We start from the raw sequence: 17,812 nt of genomic DNA, 5'->3' as shown, positions 1-17,812 counted from the left end.
GGTTTTTAACAGCTGTTTGGGCTCATCTGTCAAAGAGTTTAATTCACTGCTTCTATTACGCTACTAAAACTGCTTCTATTACGCTACTAAAACTGCTTCTTCAATTCAATATGGTTGAAGCATAAAAAACAAAAACAAATATGTCCAAGATGCTAAATATACATGCTTCAACTTCTGAAAACGCCTTAATTCAGGAAAAATGAATCAGTTTTAGAATATACAACACAATCTTCAAACATCGGAAACATCAGCAAATACAAATGAAAGCATTACTTAACAAAAAGCGAATGAAACATTCAGATGTTAGCATATGCTTTGATCAAACGTTTAACTTATCATTCTTGTTGCGATGCAATGCGTACTTCAGAGTTGCGATAATTTCAGAATGCAAGCAGCTGTTCAAATGTTTCATCATAACAAATGCTAGAGATGCAACAAGCTGCAATTTAACTAATGACACTAAAATGCTTCAAAACAATTCAGAAATTTAATTCTCATTGCTTTGGTAGCTAGGCATGCTTCTGGAGCATTCATTTACATTCACATACCTGCCCATTGTGACATTGAAAAGCGGTGGCAAGCAGTCTTTTGTAAACTTGAAGTAAGCTTATTAAACTATTTTTAATCAAACAAATCTGCTTAATGAATATTTTTTACAGATTTTGACGAATAGAAATTATTTGATAATAAATTTCTTTCTAGATAATTATTTATTAACAAAAGAATGAAGAATTTTCATTCTGCTTTTGAAAATATTTCACAAACTAATAACGCATGTCTAGTGTCACATGTTTGTCGAGAAAATGCATTGCTTAATGAACAACAAACGTAGCATAATTTACTATACATATATACACTTAACATGTCAAAATACACTTTGTTTAAAAAGCAGTCATATTTAAGTGAATTATTCATAATTAACTACGATGTATGAACTTGCATGTATGCAGTTACTGTAATATTAGTCAAGAATCATATTATTTTAAAAGCAATGATTTATGAGAATGAAATAAATAAAGATTTTGTATTTATATTCTATTCAAAATATTTTATGTTCTTGAAGGCATATCTCATGAAATAAACCTTTTTTATTATATAGATTTTACACATTTTTTGCATTTACCATTGTATAATTTGATAAGAATAAAGTGAATCATTACACGAAATTTAAGTTGTGCTGCTTCATTATTTATTAGTAATTTTTACTAACTAAACTGTTTGATTACTTAAGCTTTCACCTCATTTTGTGTTCACTGTATTATTTTGTATGTTATCATACAGTACGTTAGCACATTAACTTTATTATTAAAAACCTTTTACACTGTACCAAAAAGTCCTTCAAAAAATACTGCCTTATTTAAATTATTCAGTGTTTTAAATTTCAAATTTATACTGCTTAGCAAAAGTACAATTTTTGTAAAGCATTTTTATATGTAATTTTAAATGAGAACAAAGTAGATTCGATTTCAGTTAAATTTTAAATTACATTTTATACTGAAGATAATGCAAATGAGTTATTGAAGAAAATGTAAACACTTTGCAATATATTTTTAAAGCGTATACTTTTAATAAAAGGGCACGCTAAATCTGGTCTATTTTAATTTCTAACACATTTTTATAATTAATTTTTACAGTGAAATACGCCTGCATTACTAGAATGATTTAGTCATTATCTTTTAAATTTTTATTAGCATAAAATTGAAATTTTGTCAACTAAGAATATAAACAAATAAAATTTCAGTAATAAATGAATTTCATACTATGTGTTTAACTCCTTTCTCTTTTTTTATTATACGAATGCAAAATACTTTTTTATAATGAAATGGACACTTGAAAAATTCATGCAATGAAACTATCCAATTAATAATTAAGTTATGCTAATGTGTACTTCACAGTATTTATTTTCAGGCCATTCACTTGTTAATTTATTTTCATATAAATCGGATGTAAAATTACTCTTTTGGTAGAAAAAAAATATGCATTATTAATTCATTTTAAAATTTTAACATGTTCAGTTTAGCAGAAAATGAATACATTTCAGCTCTAGTTTCACATTTCTAGTTTTATTTATTTCATTTTGAAAAATTCTAATAATTCTTTCAAATCAGCTGACTTTGCAAAGGGAAATTATTTTCTGTCTGACATGCCCTGTTTTGGGTTAATCGGTCTGGTCGGTTTGCTCTTGAAGGTGCATTTTTGCAAAATTAACGAAAGTTATGAAAAAACACCGCGGGCGTTATTTGTCTGGAAAAGTTCCACAAATCAAATTGAGAAGCCAAAGACATCAATTTTCTGCCACTATATTGACGGAAAATCTTTATCTTTATTTGAAATTTTTCAATCACGATAAGAGAAAGGGTAAAAATTTTTCAACTTTCTATATTTAGGTATACCTGAAAGATGAGAAGTCAAAAATCTACTACTACTACGAACGCAGTGAAAGGCAATACGGATGAAATGATGAAAGGTGGATATTTTACTGATAATTATACGGATTTTGTACAAAAATTATTTACACCAAGAACTGGACAACTTTCACTAAGAAATACCCTGGATAAATATTACGATGATAATATTACAATATCTGCTTCACCTCTGCAGCAATTAAAAGTGGACATGATATTGGACAGTTCATCTAATTCTCCGTTGTATGTGCCATTAGAAATTGAAAAATTGTTGAAAGAAGGGATCAAGTGCTCTCAGGATTATGTTGGTTCTCATTTTGAAGTTTACCAGCCAAAAAGTAGCCCAGAATATTTTTCAACGATGCATAGAAAACCAATAACTTCATCGAAAAATTATGATCTTGCCAAATCAAGTGTTCTGAATTCAAAATCTGCGCCTGATTTCCAATCTACATCCTATTCAGCCACCAAAAAGCCGATATTAGTAGATTATAAATCATTTCCAAGCCCGCCACTATCTCCATATTTTTATTTAAATCATAAATACGTTGGCAAAGAAGACACCCGTATTGTTGGTTCAGAATTTGTGCTGCTGAATTTAAGAAAAAATGACAACTTTTTACAAAAAACTGATGAAACGCTACGCAAAGCCCGTGAAATTAATCCTTGGAATGCCTAGTAGATAATATTTTTGTTATATATCTATTATAATATTATATATTTTTCTTAAAAAGTTTTGTACATTGTAAAATAAATACAATATATTCTTTTAATCGACAATCAGAATCCATGAACAAGTTTTAATATAACATTCTACTAATATTTTATTGCGTTTTATCAAGGTTGTTTCTACATATGCTACAATTTATCAACCCAAATAAGTGAAAGCATTTCAAGATCTAGTTAGCCAACTGGAGTATTCACCATTGTTGAAGACTTTCAGGGTCATGGGCATCATCCAGTTAGAAAGAAATTCACTTTGAATAATGGATTTCTCTTTTCTCTTTTAAAACAATTAGGTTTCTAAAAATAACACTAGTGTTCTTGTAGATGCTTCTTATGAAATAAATAGCCATGCGATATTGAAAATCTTTCTTTTTAACAAAACTTTACTTATTGTATTTCAACTTATATGTGCTTAAATTATTATTTAAAATATATATGAAACTACTGTAATTATATCTTATACTGAAGCACTATTAAAAATAGTAAAGTTGTTTCTCAATTTGTTATTTTCAATATATGAAGTTCAATTTATGGCTTCATCTATTAATTATTATCTACACAAATATGCATACATCAGTGACAGTATGCATACGTCAGTGCAGCACATGATCTTTTACAGTATAAAATAGCAATGGAGCTTTATATCAGTAGTAAACACATTGTGGTTAATGCCACTGCAAATTAATTAGAATGTCGATATTAAGCTTACAACACTGAATTCACTGTAACGTTCATTTTACTTCAGAGGATTTCTGATTTGAATTTAAAAATTAAACTATCTTTAATGCCACAAATTGTTCATAACATTATCGTAACGACTTAATAAAGTAGAAATGCAATATTTCAATATGCTGTTGCATACTTCACATGTATCTTTTTTCAAAATTGTATTCTTCTTACATTTATGAAATATGATAGCTTCATATTTCATTTCAGCTAAGAAATTTTATACACTAAAATGAATGCTAATTAAAAATTACTAATTTATTTTCAAGAAAATCAAAAATAGCACCACATAAAACAAATTCCATTTTAGTTAACTTATAAATTGCATTTCAGAATAATTTATACATTTAAATTACAGATTGCATTTCACACTACACATACATGCAATACATACATATATATATGTACAAATACATATAATTCATAGTCAACTTTACGTAATATTTCATAAATATTTTTAAAGTTTATAAAAAGGGCTTTAAATATGATGTTTTATTTAGAAGTGAAACTTACCGGTATGCAAAATTATTACTATAAAGTATGTTTATTTTATAGAAATTTTATTTTCTTTTACTGAAAATTTTTACAAATTCAAATATTCTTAGAGTAAATTGCTATTCAAAATTTTTTAAATACATTTAGAACTTTCTAAGGTTCCGTTTAATCAGATGTGTTATAGTTTCATAATAAAATTCATTGCATCATTAAATACAATCTTATTTTAAAAATCATAGCATGTGTCATATGTTTTTTTATAAATGGTGGAAAAAGCCACCTTCACAAACTCAAAGCAATAAAATATTTTCATCTTAATTCAATCACATATGCAGTATATACATGTAGTGCATTTCTTCAGTATCATGGCACTTATTTGACATACTATTATGCAAGAGTCATGGTAGTAAAAATCACTTTAGTAAAAATTCAAGCAAAATTTAAAATTGTTTATGCAACATGAAATTATGAGTAAGTGTAACAAAGATTGTATTGTAGAATTTAACTAAGATAAAATTTATATTCATAAGATTTTTCATTACAATATTTAGAGTGTACCTACTAGCAGAATCTTAGTTACCACTAAATTTTTAAATATCAAACAAGTGTGTATTCTTTTGTTAAGCAAATGTGAATATTTCAGAAAATACAGCATAATTGAATAATGAAGTAAAAATATTTTATAAAACAGAGAAACTGTCATAACTATTATAATCAAAATTTTTACAAGTTTTAATAAATTTCTAAGCAATACTTATGTTAATTTATGTAATGCTTGGTTTCCTCACATATTGCATTATATTTCACATACAGTTAGTCATGATTTAACATTGCCAAACCAGACAGTCTAAATCATTATTATAAATGCCATAAGTATGTAGTTATGTAATCTATATTCTATTTTCAGAACATGTCATTGAAATATTTCGCATTATTCACTGTACTTATCATTTTACATTAATAGCTCAATATCAACTAAATAATAAAAATTTTTTAATGTATAATTATTGATTGTTTATTTTTAAATTATGAATTAAACCGTTTCTTTACTGTTTTTATACAGTTGTGCATGAAGAATGTTTGTATAAGCTTTTCCAATATTTATTACGGCACTCTTCAAGAGATTAATAAATTTCATACATATATATATATATAGCTTTACATTTTTTAAGTTTATTATCTTTAAATAATTAACATGAATTTATTAACATTTTTTACTTTTAATAATGTAATGAAGTTCATATGAGTTTAAAATTATTTTAATAGTTTTATATGCGAAGATTAATGGACATTATAAGTATACCTGTAAATTTCTAAAAATGAATACTGTTGCAGTTGTTAATAAATATCTCTGTTTAATAAGAGGCACAAATGTAATATTAAAAACTCTAATATTTTATTTTATGAAATACCATACAATACTATGAACGTTAGCTAGCATGCCGCTTTCAACACTCATGCCTCATTATTTATTACATGTTATTCAGATTTCTTTCATAAGGGTTTTCTGTAAAAAAATATTAATTTCAGTATTGATTCGACATATTAATTAATTTAGTAATTGTAGTGAGGTTTAAAGCACGGTAAGAGTTTAATTTAAAAGCAATTTTAAGTAGAAATTTCTTTTTTCAAAATTCTGCTAATGCTGTTTGCTGCATCAACTGCCAGAGCGACTGCAAAATGCTTTGGTATTTCAGTTCCGTTTAAAAACAAATAAATATTGATTTAATATGACAAATTTATTATATACTGATTTATTTTTTGCATTATTCTATGAAATTTCTTCAATTAACATAATGCTTGATCTGCTTAATTAAGAAAAAATTTTGGAATGACTGAACTTACTTCCCGTTTTGGCACTTTAAGAAAGTTATCTACAAAAATAAAACACCTTAAAAATATTTGTTGCTATTACTGTTGCTCTGTTATTATTATTATATTTTTTTTCTTTACTAAATATGAAATTTTATTTGCTAAAGGTCATTCTTCAATAAGATTTGCCCTTTAAGTAAATGTAATTGAATTGGACAGACAGCTTTATTAGATTATAATGAGATGATCATATCAGAGCAATTTATACTTCACGTGCACTGACAGTGCGCTTTGCGCAAATCTCTGGTGGGCAGTGTGATTTGTAATCTGCTTTAATTTCTGTGAAAAGGGAAAATTAAAATAGTTTCATGGCAAAATGAGAATGAACAATGGCAACAGTCGAGTGTGAAGCTCATTACAGTCGACGCAATCAACGGAGCAGGTGGATGCTGTCACAAATGACTAGTAGTGAACTGGAAGACATAGAGTACTCCGAGGAAATCTTGACATTCCATTTGCCCTAAGTGCATTGTAAAAAAATCATGGTTGCCGCTAGTGGGTCACTGAATGTCTGCGACGGGGCGTTTGCTATTATTATTCACGTCATCAAATAATACTAGTGTAGTCAATACATATATGCATACATATATATATATAAAGATCGTGTTCACATGCAATTTATTCTTGGATTGCATCATTGTCATCTCTTTTTATTTAGAGAGCTGTCTTATTTCTTACTCTGACCTGCTAGTCTATCCAACAGCTGAGATTTTTACTCTACTCTTTACCATTATTTAACAAGCTTGTGTGTGTGTGCGTGTGCGTGTATGTTTAACATGGTACTCATCACACCCCTCAGTATAGTATCTGCAATTTTGTTCTTCTTAACACGTTCAGGCTTCACTGCACCAACAGAATTTTTCCAAGAAATGGTAAATTTCTGTTAATGCATACTTTTATACAAAAGAGTGTACTGTGTAGTGTATTGCGCTCATTTTCATTCTTTACAGGAAAGTGTCCCATACCTTACTTTTCCTGAAGGAAGTCAGCTCAACTCAAAGCATTGCTATAAGTCTGAACCATGCCAATTTGGCAAGTACAAGCAACAGCCGGATGCGATGCTGACTTACATACATATTCCTTCTTGGTGAGTTAGACTAGACAAAACTGCAAATTCTCAAATAATGCAGATTTACACTCTTTAATGGATTATTTGTAACTTTAAAACTGAATGTATTAGGCGAACTGTGAAATTTTAAAGTTCAAATCATTTGATGTTAATTGTACCAAACTATAATGCAATAAAAGCTTCTCATCAGAAAAATAATTTTATCAAAGTTAACCAAACAAGAAAATCAGAAGCAATATTCAAATATATGCTATTAAATGTGTTTTCAAACAATACCTTAGATTTATTAAACTGATAGGAACTGTATTCCTTTTTTTCTAATTTTTAAAATTTGTAAAGAGTTTAAATTATAATGCTATGAATTAAACTCATATTTGCTAAATACAAAATTTTCTTTAACATAATCATACATTTATGAAATTTAACAAATCGAAAATATCATCTACTTTTTATATAACTCACTTATTAAAAACATTTAACAGTAGCTGCATATTGAAAAAAAATTTCAACTGTGCTTTCATTGTTTGTAAAATTCTTTAAAATTTTAAAAATTACTGTTTCAAAGGACGATCATTCATTTAATATTATACAGTTTATTAAGATATGCTTAAAAAATGATCAAGAACGTAGAATTTTATTTTCTGTTGTTTCATTGTATTCTTCTATAGGTGTGTGTGCAAAGAAAACGAAAGGTGCGCTTTGCAGAAGTATGATAGAAAAAAGAAAGTGGAAATTTACACTTGTCGACAAAGTGAATAAAAAGTTCTGTAGAACATAATTTCAAGAGTGGAAATTATCTTTTTTGAAAATATCTGTGCTGTTCAGTTTGTGTTTGTTTTGTTATTTTTAGAGAGATGTTAGCGCTTTTGAAGCATTCCTTTCTGTTTCCGATCTTTTCTACTATGATTCATGTGACGTAATGTAAAATTCCAATCAAATTGAGCATGAATTCGATTAAACTTTTCTTTTAGTATTTAGATGAATTCATTTACATCAAGCTCATAATTAGAGAACATTTTTATTGTAAATCAATAACACCCTACATGCAATTTACGATGAATAGCTGCTTGTATTATGTTATCATTCATATAAGCACGTTTACATTATAGTGAAAAAGAAGAAAATTCAATAATTTCAAAACTTCACATTTGCATTATTCAATGAATATCTATTTGTTAATTGCACTAGTTCGTTGAATGTAATTTTACTGAAATATTAATTACTATTTTCAATTGTGAAAAGCCACTTCACGTTGGAACGGCATCTGCAAACATTCTAATTCAAACTTTTTATACCATTTCTTATATTTCTAACTTCATCAATGATCACATTTTTATGCATAAATAATTCTTAATTCAATAATTTAGTTTGATGAAAAATAAAAAATGTTGCAACATTTTTACACTTACATCTTTCAGTTATAAAAAAAATTATTGCAACTTTCAAATGTTAAACTGCAGTTGTTAAAATGTTGCCAATGCCGATCATAAAAATTAATTATTAAACAAGCCTCATGTACATATTCATGTGTTATTATCATTTTATTGTAACCATCTCTGTATTTAATAAATTATTTATATTCAAACATCAGTAAAATATCCCAACGTGTCCAGTGTATCCAAATAATGATCACATGTTGAACTGAAATTGGAATATTTTTCTTGTAATGTGCATGCTTCTGTGATCACATTGTTTTGCAAAAGCTAACTAAAATTGACATGTTATTTTCCGTTATTATTACTGCGTTTCATCTGTTTACATAATAGCCTTTTCTTCTAATTTTGTAATGCATGCAACAATTGCAAAGGTGTGATTTTATTGGATTATTGAAATATCACTTATGTGTAATATGCTTTACAGTATCATTATGTGTTAATTTTTGGATAAAATAGTAAATTTTTAATTTTAAAAGCATAATTATGAACTGCAAATATAATCTACACATGAATTTCCATGTGTAGATACATTGCGTTTATATGTTTTAAATAATTTTTGAAAAATTAATTAATTTAAAGAATTTCGTACGATAAAATCTTGCAATCTTATCGCTCACAGTGCAGTTTAGTTCGTTTTAAAAACATACGTAGTCACCATCTTCTTCAAAATTTTCAATATTATTCGAAGACATTTGCAATAAAAAAAGGTTTTATTTTTTAAGCACGGCTGACATTGCAGAGTGCAAATTCATTCATTATTAAACCAGCTATTCTTTATAAAGATAATTTTCTTGTTGGTAAAAAGATTAAAGACATAGGTTATTTTTGAGTCACGTCGCTACAAAACGCTGCATACATACATATTAATTTATGCAAATAAACGAAATAATGCAAATTTATTGTATTTAAATAATTGTACATTGAAACATATTCTGCATAAGCATTTAAACAAAAATAGCCCAGCAGTGTAAAAAACAATGTACAATTCAAACATACAATGTTTCGTTTTTTATTTCTGAGCTTTGCATGCGTTTATTTCGCTGCAAATTTAATCACTAATAATATCATTAGATGCTTTTTAAAAAAAATAATGATCTTAATAATTAATGATTAATAAAACTTCTTAGAACATAATAATATCAGTATATCTCATTGATATCATGTCTAAAAAATGAGATATATAGTATAAGAATGAAATATAACTCATAAAATGAATATTTTTTAAATATTACACAGAAAACTTTGTACAAGATAGGATAATTTGTAAATCATTTTTGAGAATAATAATTTAATAAAAACTGTGATATTTCTAAATTGTAAATTTCTTGAAAAAGGTAAAGTTTGCAGAACATGCAATCCAGTTATGCAACAAATTGATGCAGTGCAATAAATGCTGCTTTCTCGCCAAGCATTTGCTGCAAGGGACAAAATTTTCAAGGAGAATTTTCAGAAAACATGTCACTCTTGATTCTGATCTTAAAAATTTCGCCGTTTTATTGCCAAATTAACCATCCCACCAGCACAGAAAATAGAAAGCAAAACGCTAATATTTATTCAAACATAAAAACAGGAAAAATATTAATATATTCAATTTATTGAAGCAATAATGCAAAAAAAATAAACAAATAAATAAAAAAATAAGAGCATCGGAGAAAAAAAAGTACAAGTGTCGATTGGAGATCAAAAAAGAAAAAAACTATATTGTAAAAATTTTTTTTAATTTAAATTTTAAAATATTGATTGAAAGTTTTGCGAAAGGTGAAAGGAATGCGAAAATTGTTGAAGATATATGCCTTTTGTTTTGCCTGGGTTTCATTCTTTCTTCCAGTCAAATGACCCCTGAAAAGCAAAGAGAAAAGTATGACTCATCCATTTAACGCTAGAAATACGAACAGATGCTCCTTTATCTAATTGATAAACTGACTTCAATGGCATTGTTTGTTTGCATAAATTACATCATCATTGTTTTTGCATTGAATCCTTTTGCCAAAGTTGTCGCCACAGTAAAGGTAATAAATTTTGCCAAATGCCAACTTTTGCATTGTCCGCTGTCAACAAGTTGCTTCTCAGCTTGAAGCTGCTTTAGCTATCGATGACAACCTTTCAACGAAGATACGCTTTCGGTTTCACAAAAATTTATTCACCACCAATTGATCAAGCATACGATCAGTCAATCAAACAATCAATCAATGAGCTACTTCAAGCAGTGCTTTAATGGTTCGACAAGAAAAAGACAAAAAATCTGTTATTTCAAAAATTGGATAAGCTAATCAAGCAATGGAAAGATTTATTTTACTGTTGCTGCTGCCACTGTTGTTGTTGTTGTTGCTCTGTGACATTCTCTTCAAGTGATTCGACTTGTCTTTAATATGGCACTCTTAGAAAGCATTTGCCAATGACTTTGACATTTTTATTAACATTTCTGAATGTTCAAGAGAAATAAAGAACAGAATAAATTTTTATAAACTTACATCTTTTCATAATTTTCTAACAAAATAGCAAAAAAATCCCATGAGAAAATACAAAATTACACTTGAAAAACTCTAGCATATGCAAATTTGAATTCTTTCGTGATTTTTTTCTCCACTGCATGCCATTTATAGATGTGAAAAAATAAATATTTTTGCTCAAACATCTCAGCAAGAAAAGTTCATTTTCATGCTCAACAAAGCTTTCTCTGGCTAGCTATTTGTTCAGCTGACAAACAACAATGATGCAACGCATCCCACACCACAATGAATGAAGTGAAATATGAAGTATATGGATCATTATGCGATTGTGAAATTTTTTCAAAAAAATATTTATATCAATTCATTTGATAAAACAAAACATAAAGAAAATAAATAAGGAAATATTTTTCCCATAAATCATTCATTTCACGGTGCACAAATTTTTGGTAACGTTTTCCGAGCGTTTATTATTATTCATAAGTAAAGTGATTTCAAAATTAATAAATTATCTTGTATTTTTGTCCTACATCAAGTTTTGATGGCTTCATGGAAACTTCCGGTTTTCCATAATAATTAAATTTAGAATATGTAGTATTAAAATCGGGGCGTGAATTTTGCTGCTTTTCAGAAACTATATTATGCACGTAGGCACACAAACATGCATTCTTTTCGAAATTTTCAAGTTTTTTTTAATGAAAGCTTCACATTTTTTCGATTATTTCATTGATTCATATGCGATATTTTTTAAACGATCATATGGTCAAGAATAAATTTTCATTCATAAAATATTTTATAAATAATAAATAATCATTGATCAAGTATACATTAATGAACAAAAATGAAGTACAATGATGAAAATGTCCATGCAAATGAACAATTTTGCCGACCCGAATAAAGTGATGAAAAGTTGCATCATAACTATTTAATTTTTCACTCGTACTTCTTTGGAGCTGGATGGTTATTTAAAATTTTAAGAATAAATTGTAAAATTGCTATTTATGAAAAGTGTTTTTCAATTGGATAATATATGCAAAATTCTTATTCTGCTACATGATAATTGTCATGGACATTTACGTTTAAACAGATTAATATTAAAAAAGAGGAAAATATTTTTAGTAATTATTATTTTAAATTTGCATTTGGCTTCACTTGAATTTGTTTTCTACTTGAGAAGTCAATGAACATGCATAAAATACTTTGTTGCCAATATCAAATGTAAAACATCTGGTATGTTGTTATTTTTTGTTCAAGCTAACATGTAAACTCTATATCTCATGCATGTGTGTGTAAAAAAATAATCATAAAATTGCCGACTTTATCATGTCGGTTTCACTGAAGCGCAGACCGGAAATTGATTTTCAATTGTTTATGGCTTTTAGTATTTCATTTTTTTATTTGGCTCCAAAACCATCGGATTGCATGGAATGTTGCATGAAATTAAAGCGGCTGAAGAGCAGCAAAACGAAAAAAAATCGGGACCCAGACGCGTGCGTTGGCGTTGCCAGTAAACACGGCATTGGATAAACAATTATTAGCCGCCGCCCAGTTCACAAATTTTGGAACAACGTCTTCAGTTATTCGGTCACGCGATCTGGCCTAAGGCAATTCATTGGTTCTCTGTCATTTGTCACCAATAGCGGCAAAGGTTCTTTTCGCATTTTCTTTGTCATGTATGTGTGTGTGTTTGTATATATGTATGTATATGCATTTGCCTATATATATATATATATGTGTGTGTGTGTGTGTGTGTGTGTGCGTGTGTGTATGTGTGTGTGTCGGCCGATGTCGCCCTTATCGAAAGATCGAATGACACTGATAATAAAAGTCGGCTCTATATAAGATTGCGTGTGGTGACTTGCTGTTTATACAAAGCAACGGCAAGCAAAGCTTTCTGTTGTTGACTAGCGTGTGACCGTGAGCCAGTCAGTTAGTCAGTCTTTCTTTCTCTATCTCTCACTATTTCTCTCCCCTCTCCATTCTCTCTTCTTCTTCACATATCATCATTCTCTCTCTCGCTCTCTCTTTCTTGCTTTGTTTGTGTGTGCGTGTGTGTATTTGTTTGATATTTTCATTTTTTTCTATATCCATATATATTTTTTTAATTTATTTTTAGTTTCACCATGCTATTCAGCTACTTGACTATTTCATTCAGCTTGCTGTTCCACACAATTGTCTCCACACCCCTGCAGTGGGAATCTGTAAGCTTCTTTAAGAAATATAACTTTATAGATTAAATATCTTCATTTGTTTCCAGGGACACAACTCTAAGCCAGCCTCAAGCTTCATTGACAGTAGCAAAGCGAACGTAAAATTCTGTTTCGAATCTGAGCCGTGCTTGTTTGGACAATACAAAGAACAACACAACGATCTGCTCGCCTACGTCAAAATCCCATCTTGGTAAGATTAAAAACAACTGTTGTACATTTTTTCCAAACTGAGCAACTAAAAGCAAACTTCATCCAGTCAGCTAATTAGATCCTCAGGGTGCAATTTATCCACTCAATTAGTTAGCTCAACAAAATGCAAACCAAATAACAATCAAGGCAATAATAAAGCGAGATAAACATTGCATCATGCAATTCAATTATACTTGGGTCAGAAATTATGAATCACTGTAGCTCATTGTACTCTAGGAATTTAGCGGAAATCAAATTACGCAACTGGAATGCGTTACAATAGCACAGTGTAAGTTTAACGGATCTGTAAAATGATTTCAAAAATCCTATACTTTATCAATTTTCATCACTTAACATATGTAATTTCGTTTATTGCGGTTGAAACTTTCTCTCTCTCGAATTTTATGCACCTCAAAAATGAAAAGATTAAATATAATTTTCCAGCAAATTTCATTTCACTAATTTTTCACAACCGTGAACAAAATTAAATGATATGGGTGGGCGTAATTGCATCATTTCTACAAAAGATGATTCATGCAAAAATATGGCAAGTGTCCCATTTTTAGTGCATTTAATATTAACATTAAATAAAAGGAAAATAACACGAGCAATCAGTAACATCAAACAATTGTAAATGATTTTTTCGAAAGCTGAAAAAACATGCAGAAATACTTTACTAGAATCTATTTGCAAACTAAAAGTCTACTAAAAGTTAATTTTTCAAATAACAGCTACCACATGTCAAAGTATAGAGTAAAAAATATTTTTTTAATATATAGACAAAGAGACACACTCAGTGGAGTAATTTAAAGAATTTATTTTCTTTCTAAGATGAATCATTGCTTTAAACGAGGTGCGTCAAAAATGCCGCATATCACTAATAATAGATATGTATGCGCATTTGCATAGAAAATAGAACGGCAGATGTATGCGGTCTGATGACAAAGGTCATTCGGATGCTCAAAATAAGAAGAGAATTCTTGTAAAACAAATCGCATAGGTCCAATCAATCAAAGTAATTTTTAACCAAATTACACTTTGGACAGTTAAATTTCTTACGCCTCCGCAACGACCCCCAACATGAAGCTAAAAATAGCTCTGAAAATTGAACTTTACGCATCGTTAGAGCAGGAAAAAGTTCTGAAAACGATACTAAAATAGATGCAGAAATTAAATTTATTACACTTTCCATAAAATACAAGCTATTGGTCGGTGTTTGTAGACCGGCAATTGATAATCACGAGAGAGAATTTCAAATTCGGTCATATGATCATTTTTAATTGAAGTGAAATTTACACTTGCAGCTACTGTTTGTTGAATAAAATGATCGTTTGTTCTTCTCATTTTAAACAAGCGAAACTTTTGGAACGGTTCAATGACCAACACACATTACAGTACACTACGCATAGTCATACATGAATTACACTGATTACTGAAAGAATATTAATAACAAATGGGGCAGCAAATGTATCTTGACATTTTGAATTGGTTGTGCAATTCTGCGGTTTGGATCTGTTAAAGATCTATCCACCTGATAGCAGTTGATCACTGTCATACGTGATTACAACAGACTCAGCTGTCAGTCATGAACATGCAGCAATACCAGTTTTGAAACATTCTCTGATATATTTTCTCAAAATTGAAATACATTTACACAGTAAAAATTAAAACCGTCTATCATTCATTCTAATAAGCATCAAATTACTGTATATTAAGCCAAAACTAGATGAAACATGCGAATTATTAAATTTATCTTATTCAATTTATAAAGACACTGATAAACATGTACCATCTGCAATTCCACATTGAAAATTTTATTTCATTTCATGACAACAGCACAGTTAGCATGTTTATGAAAATAATTTCATAATTTTGATTGTAGGTGTGTTTGCATGGACGATCAAAAATGTCTTGCAAGTAGATGGGATCGAAACAAAAAAGCAGAAATTTACACCTGCCAGCCGATTTTACGGTAGTTGATGAACAACGCATTATCCTTGTAATTGCCGTTGTGGCTTTATCCAATGTCAGGATGTTTTTCCACCTCTCATTTTAACAAGTAAAAAATAAAAGCTGTAGACATTAATAATCAACATTGAGTAATAATAAAGTCTCAGTTTATCGTTCCTAAAATTTTCTCTGTTTGTCATCATATATTATATATTTATTTATATATAAGTATAATGTTCATGTTTATGTACATATGTATAACGCTATCTTGCAAAATGAACAAAACATGTGTTTTTTCATTTTGTAATTTCTTGATTTATTCTTAACATCCACAAATAAGTGAAATAAATAAATAAATAAATAAATATATATATATAATGGTCATTTTTGTCAAAATTCTAATAATCTTAAATCATTCAAAGCTAAATTTTTCCAAAAGCATTAAAATGTTGTTGTAACAGATAAAATTAACAAATGCTGGTTAAAGAACAAACAACCCAAGATTCTCACCTTACGATTAGATGCATCAAAAATTATAATTTAATAACTTAATAAATAATATTACAAAACTGTTAGAATGACGCTGTTATAAATTTTAACAAAACGAAATCACCTTTAATTATTTTCATCTTATTCTACATTTTCAGATTTCCACAATGTTATTCTATATGAGATGCCTGAAATTATTATATTTATTTTCATAAATGTTCCTATTAATTAATATCATTACGAGAATAAAAAAACAACAGCTGCAGTAATAAAGGAAGCTATTTTATATCAAAATATTAACAGTTTTACTTTGCCTCTTACTTCAATTGAAAATTATCATTTGGTAAAAATTATAACTAGACATAACTTGCCAAATTTATTAATTTCATGATAACGCCCATGCATACTACTTTTCTATTTTTTAAGTGTAAATTCAGTTACATATATATTTTTTTCTAAGCCGTTGTTGTTGTTGTTGCAATTTTGCAAATTCGAGATAAAATTCACAAAGTATTCATATCGAAGTCTGATATGGAATTTTTTTGTTCCATTATTTAAAACAATTAGAAAGAAAAGTGATCACCACTTGTATCGTTGACCAGTTTTACTGAACATATCACAGTGGGTTTCTGTGAACAACACGCTCGTTCGTACAACACATTGTCAATAACAATTTTAAAAAGTTAATTAAAATTATTAAAAAAGTCAAAATTAAACTTGAAATTAAAGCCTGTTCGCAAACAAAATCCTCGTTCACTGAATTTCAACAATAACAATAACAATTCAAATTTTAAAAAAATAATAATTAACAAAATTAATCATCCTGCAGAAACAGCAGCAGTTGGACTGTGAAAATTTAAATAAGAAGAAAATTCTGCCGTACTTTTAAGTACATCAGATGGCAAAAAGGACAAGTTGGCAAGCAAGCTAGATGGACCGTAAAAAATACCATATGGACGTAGGTGATAAATCAGATATTCCATTACATACATCATATTTGGTTGGACATAATGAAATGATATGGCAAAGTCACTACAGCACGTCATTCCCTGAAATAATAGAACAATCGACTATTATTTCTTTATTCTTCGTTTTAAATAACAAAAAAAGAAAGAAATAAAACAACCTTAGAAAGTGGAAAGCCAGTGAACGAAGAAAGCCAAAAACTTTTGTCAATTGGTTCAGGCGATAAATGATAGACGGGATCGATAATCAAAAATCGATGTCTCTGAAATATATCCCTCGAATCTTGCGTATATACACCGGCCTGTTTCAAACAACGTCCCATCTGCACATCTTCAGGAAACATTACGTCTAACGCCGGCCGTTTGCTGATCACATCCCTAACTACCAATTCGACCGCCTTGCGGCTCAGCACGTAACCAGCACCGCCGCTCATGTACAACGCATCCGGTTCACCGTTGTACTTCAACATGTAGCCGAAATAGTGAGGCTTGTCAGGATCATAGGAAGACAACAACAGACGCAAATTTTCCACAATAACATACGTGTCGTCGTCTGCTTTCAAAAACCAATCATAATCGTTCAACAAATTAGCATAAATATATTCGAACGCTTTTCTGGTTTTTCGCCACAAATACTGACGTCCCCGAGGTACATTCAAATTCATCGCATGCAAGATGGGATCGTCGACCGATGAACCGAACATATAACCGTTGCACCGGCTAAGCCATGTCGCGTGTACAGCCCACGCTTTGCTTTCATGATTCTCTTTGGTAGTCATAACCAAACAAAACACTCTCACTTTATTCGAAACAATATCTGCCACAGTACGACT

At 29.2% G+C, this 17,812-nt stretch overlaps 4 protein-coding genes across 4 annotated transcripts; 3 read left to right on the top strand and 1 right to left on the bottom strand.

The window, feature by feature from the left end:
- The first annotated feature begins 2,400 nt into the window (after positions 1-2,400).
- Positions 2,401-3,084, top strand: Tsp_00461 (conserved hypothetical protein). Its single transcript, XM_003376111.1, has one exon. The coding sequence runs from the start codon at positions 2,401-2,403 to the stop codon at positions 3,082-3,084; it is 684 nt and encodes a 227-aa protein (XP_003376159.1).
- Positions 3,085-7,245: 4,161 nt separating this feature from the next.
- Positions 7,246-8,218, top strand: Tsp_00462 (hypothetical protein). Its single transcript, XM_003376110.1, has 2 exons — positions 7,246-7,311; positions 8,144-8,218. The coding sequence occupies exons 1-2, from the start codon at positions 7,246-7,248 to the stop codon at positions 8,216-8,218; spliced, it is 141 nt and encodes a 46-aa protein (XP_003376158.1).
- Positions 8,219-13,299: 5,081 nt separating this feature from the next.
- Positions 13,300-15,551, top strand: Tsp_00463 (conserved hypothetical protein). The gene is made up of 3 exons (XM_003376109.1): positions 13,300-13,377; positions 13,434-13,576; positions 15,458-15,551. Exons 1-3 carry the CDS (start codon positions 13,300-13,302, stop codon positions 15,549-15,551), a joined length of 315 nt encoding a protein of 104 aa, XP_003376157.1.
- A 604-nt stretch (positions 15,552-16,155) lies between these two features.
- On the bottom strand, positions 16,156-17,758 carry Tsp_00464 (glycoprotein-N-acetylgalactosamine 3-beta-galactosyltransferase 1). Its single transcript, XM_003376108.1, has 4 exons — positions 17,276-17,758; positions 17,141-17,242; positions 16,964-17,063; positions 16,156-16,202 (listed from the first exon to the last, which is right to left on the bottom strand). Exons 1-4 carry the CDS (start codon positions 17,756-17,758, stop codon positions 16,156-16,158), a joined length of 732 nt encoding a protein of 243 aa, XP_003376156.1.
- Positions 17,759-17,812: the final 54 nt, after the last annotated feature.

This window comes from Trichinella spiralis (assembly GCF_000181795.1).
Source record: "Trichinella spiralis strain ISS 195 chromosome Unknown Scfld4, whole genome shotgun sequence".
Classification (NCBI taxonomy): domain Eukaryota; kingdom Metazoa; phylum Nematoda; class Enoplea; order Trichinellida; family Trichinellidae; genus Trichinella; species Trichinella spiralis.
This window is presented reverse-complemented; position numbering and strand designations above follow the sequence as displayed.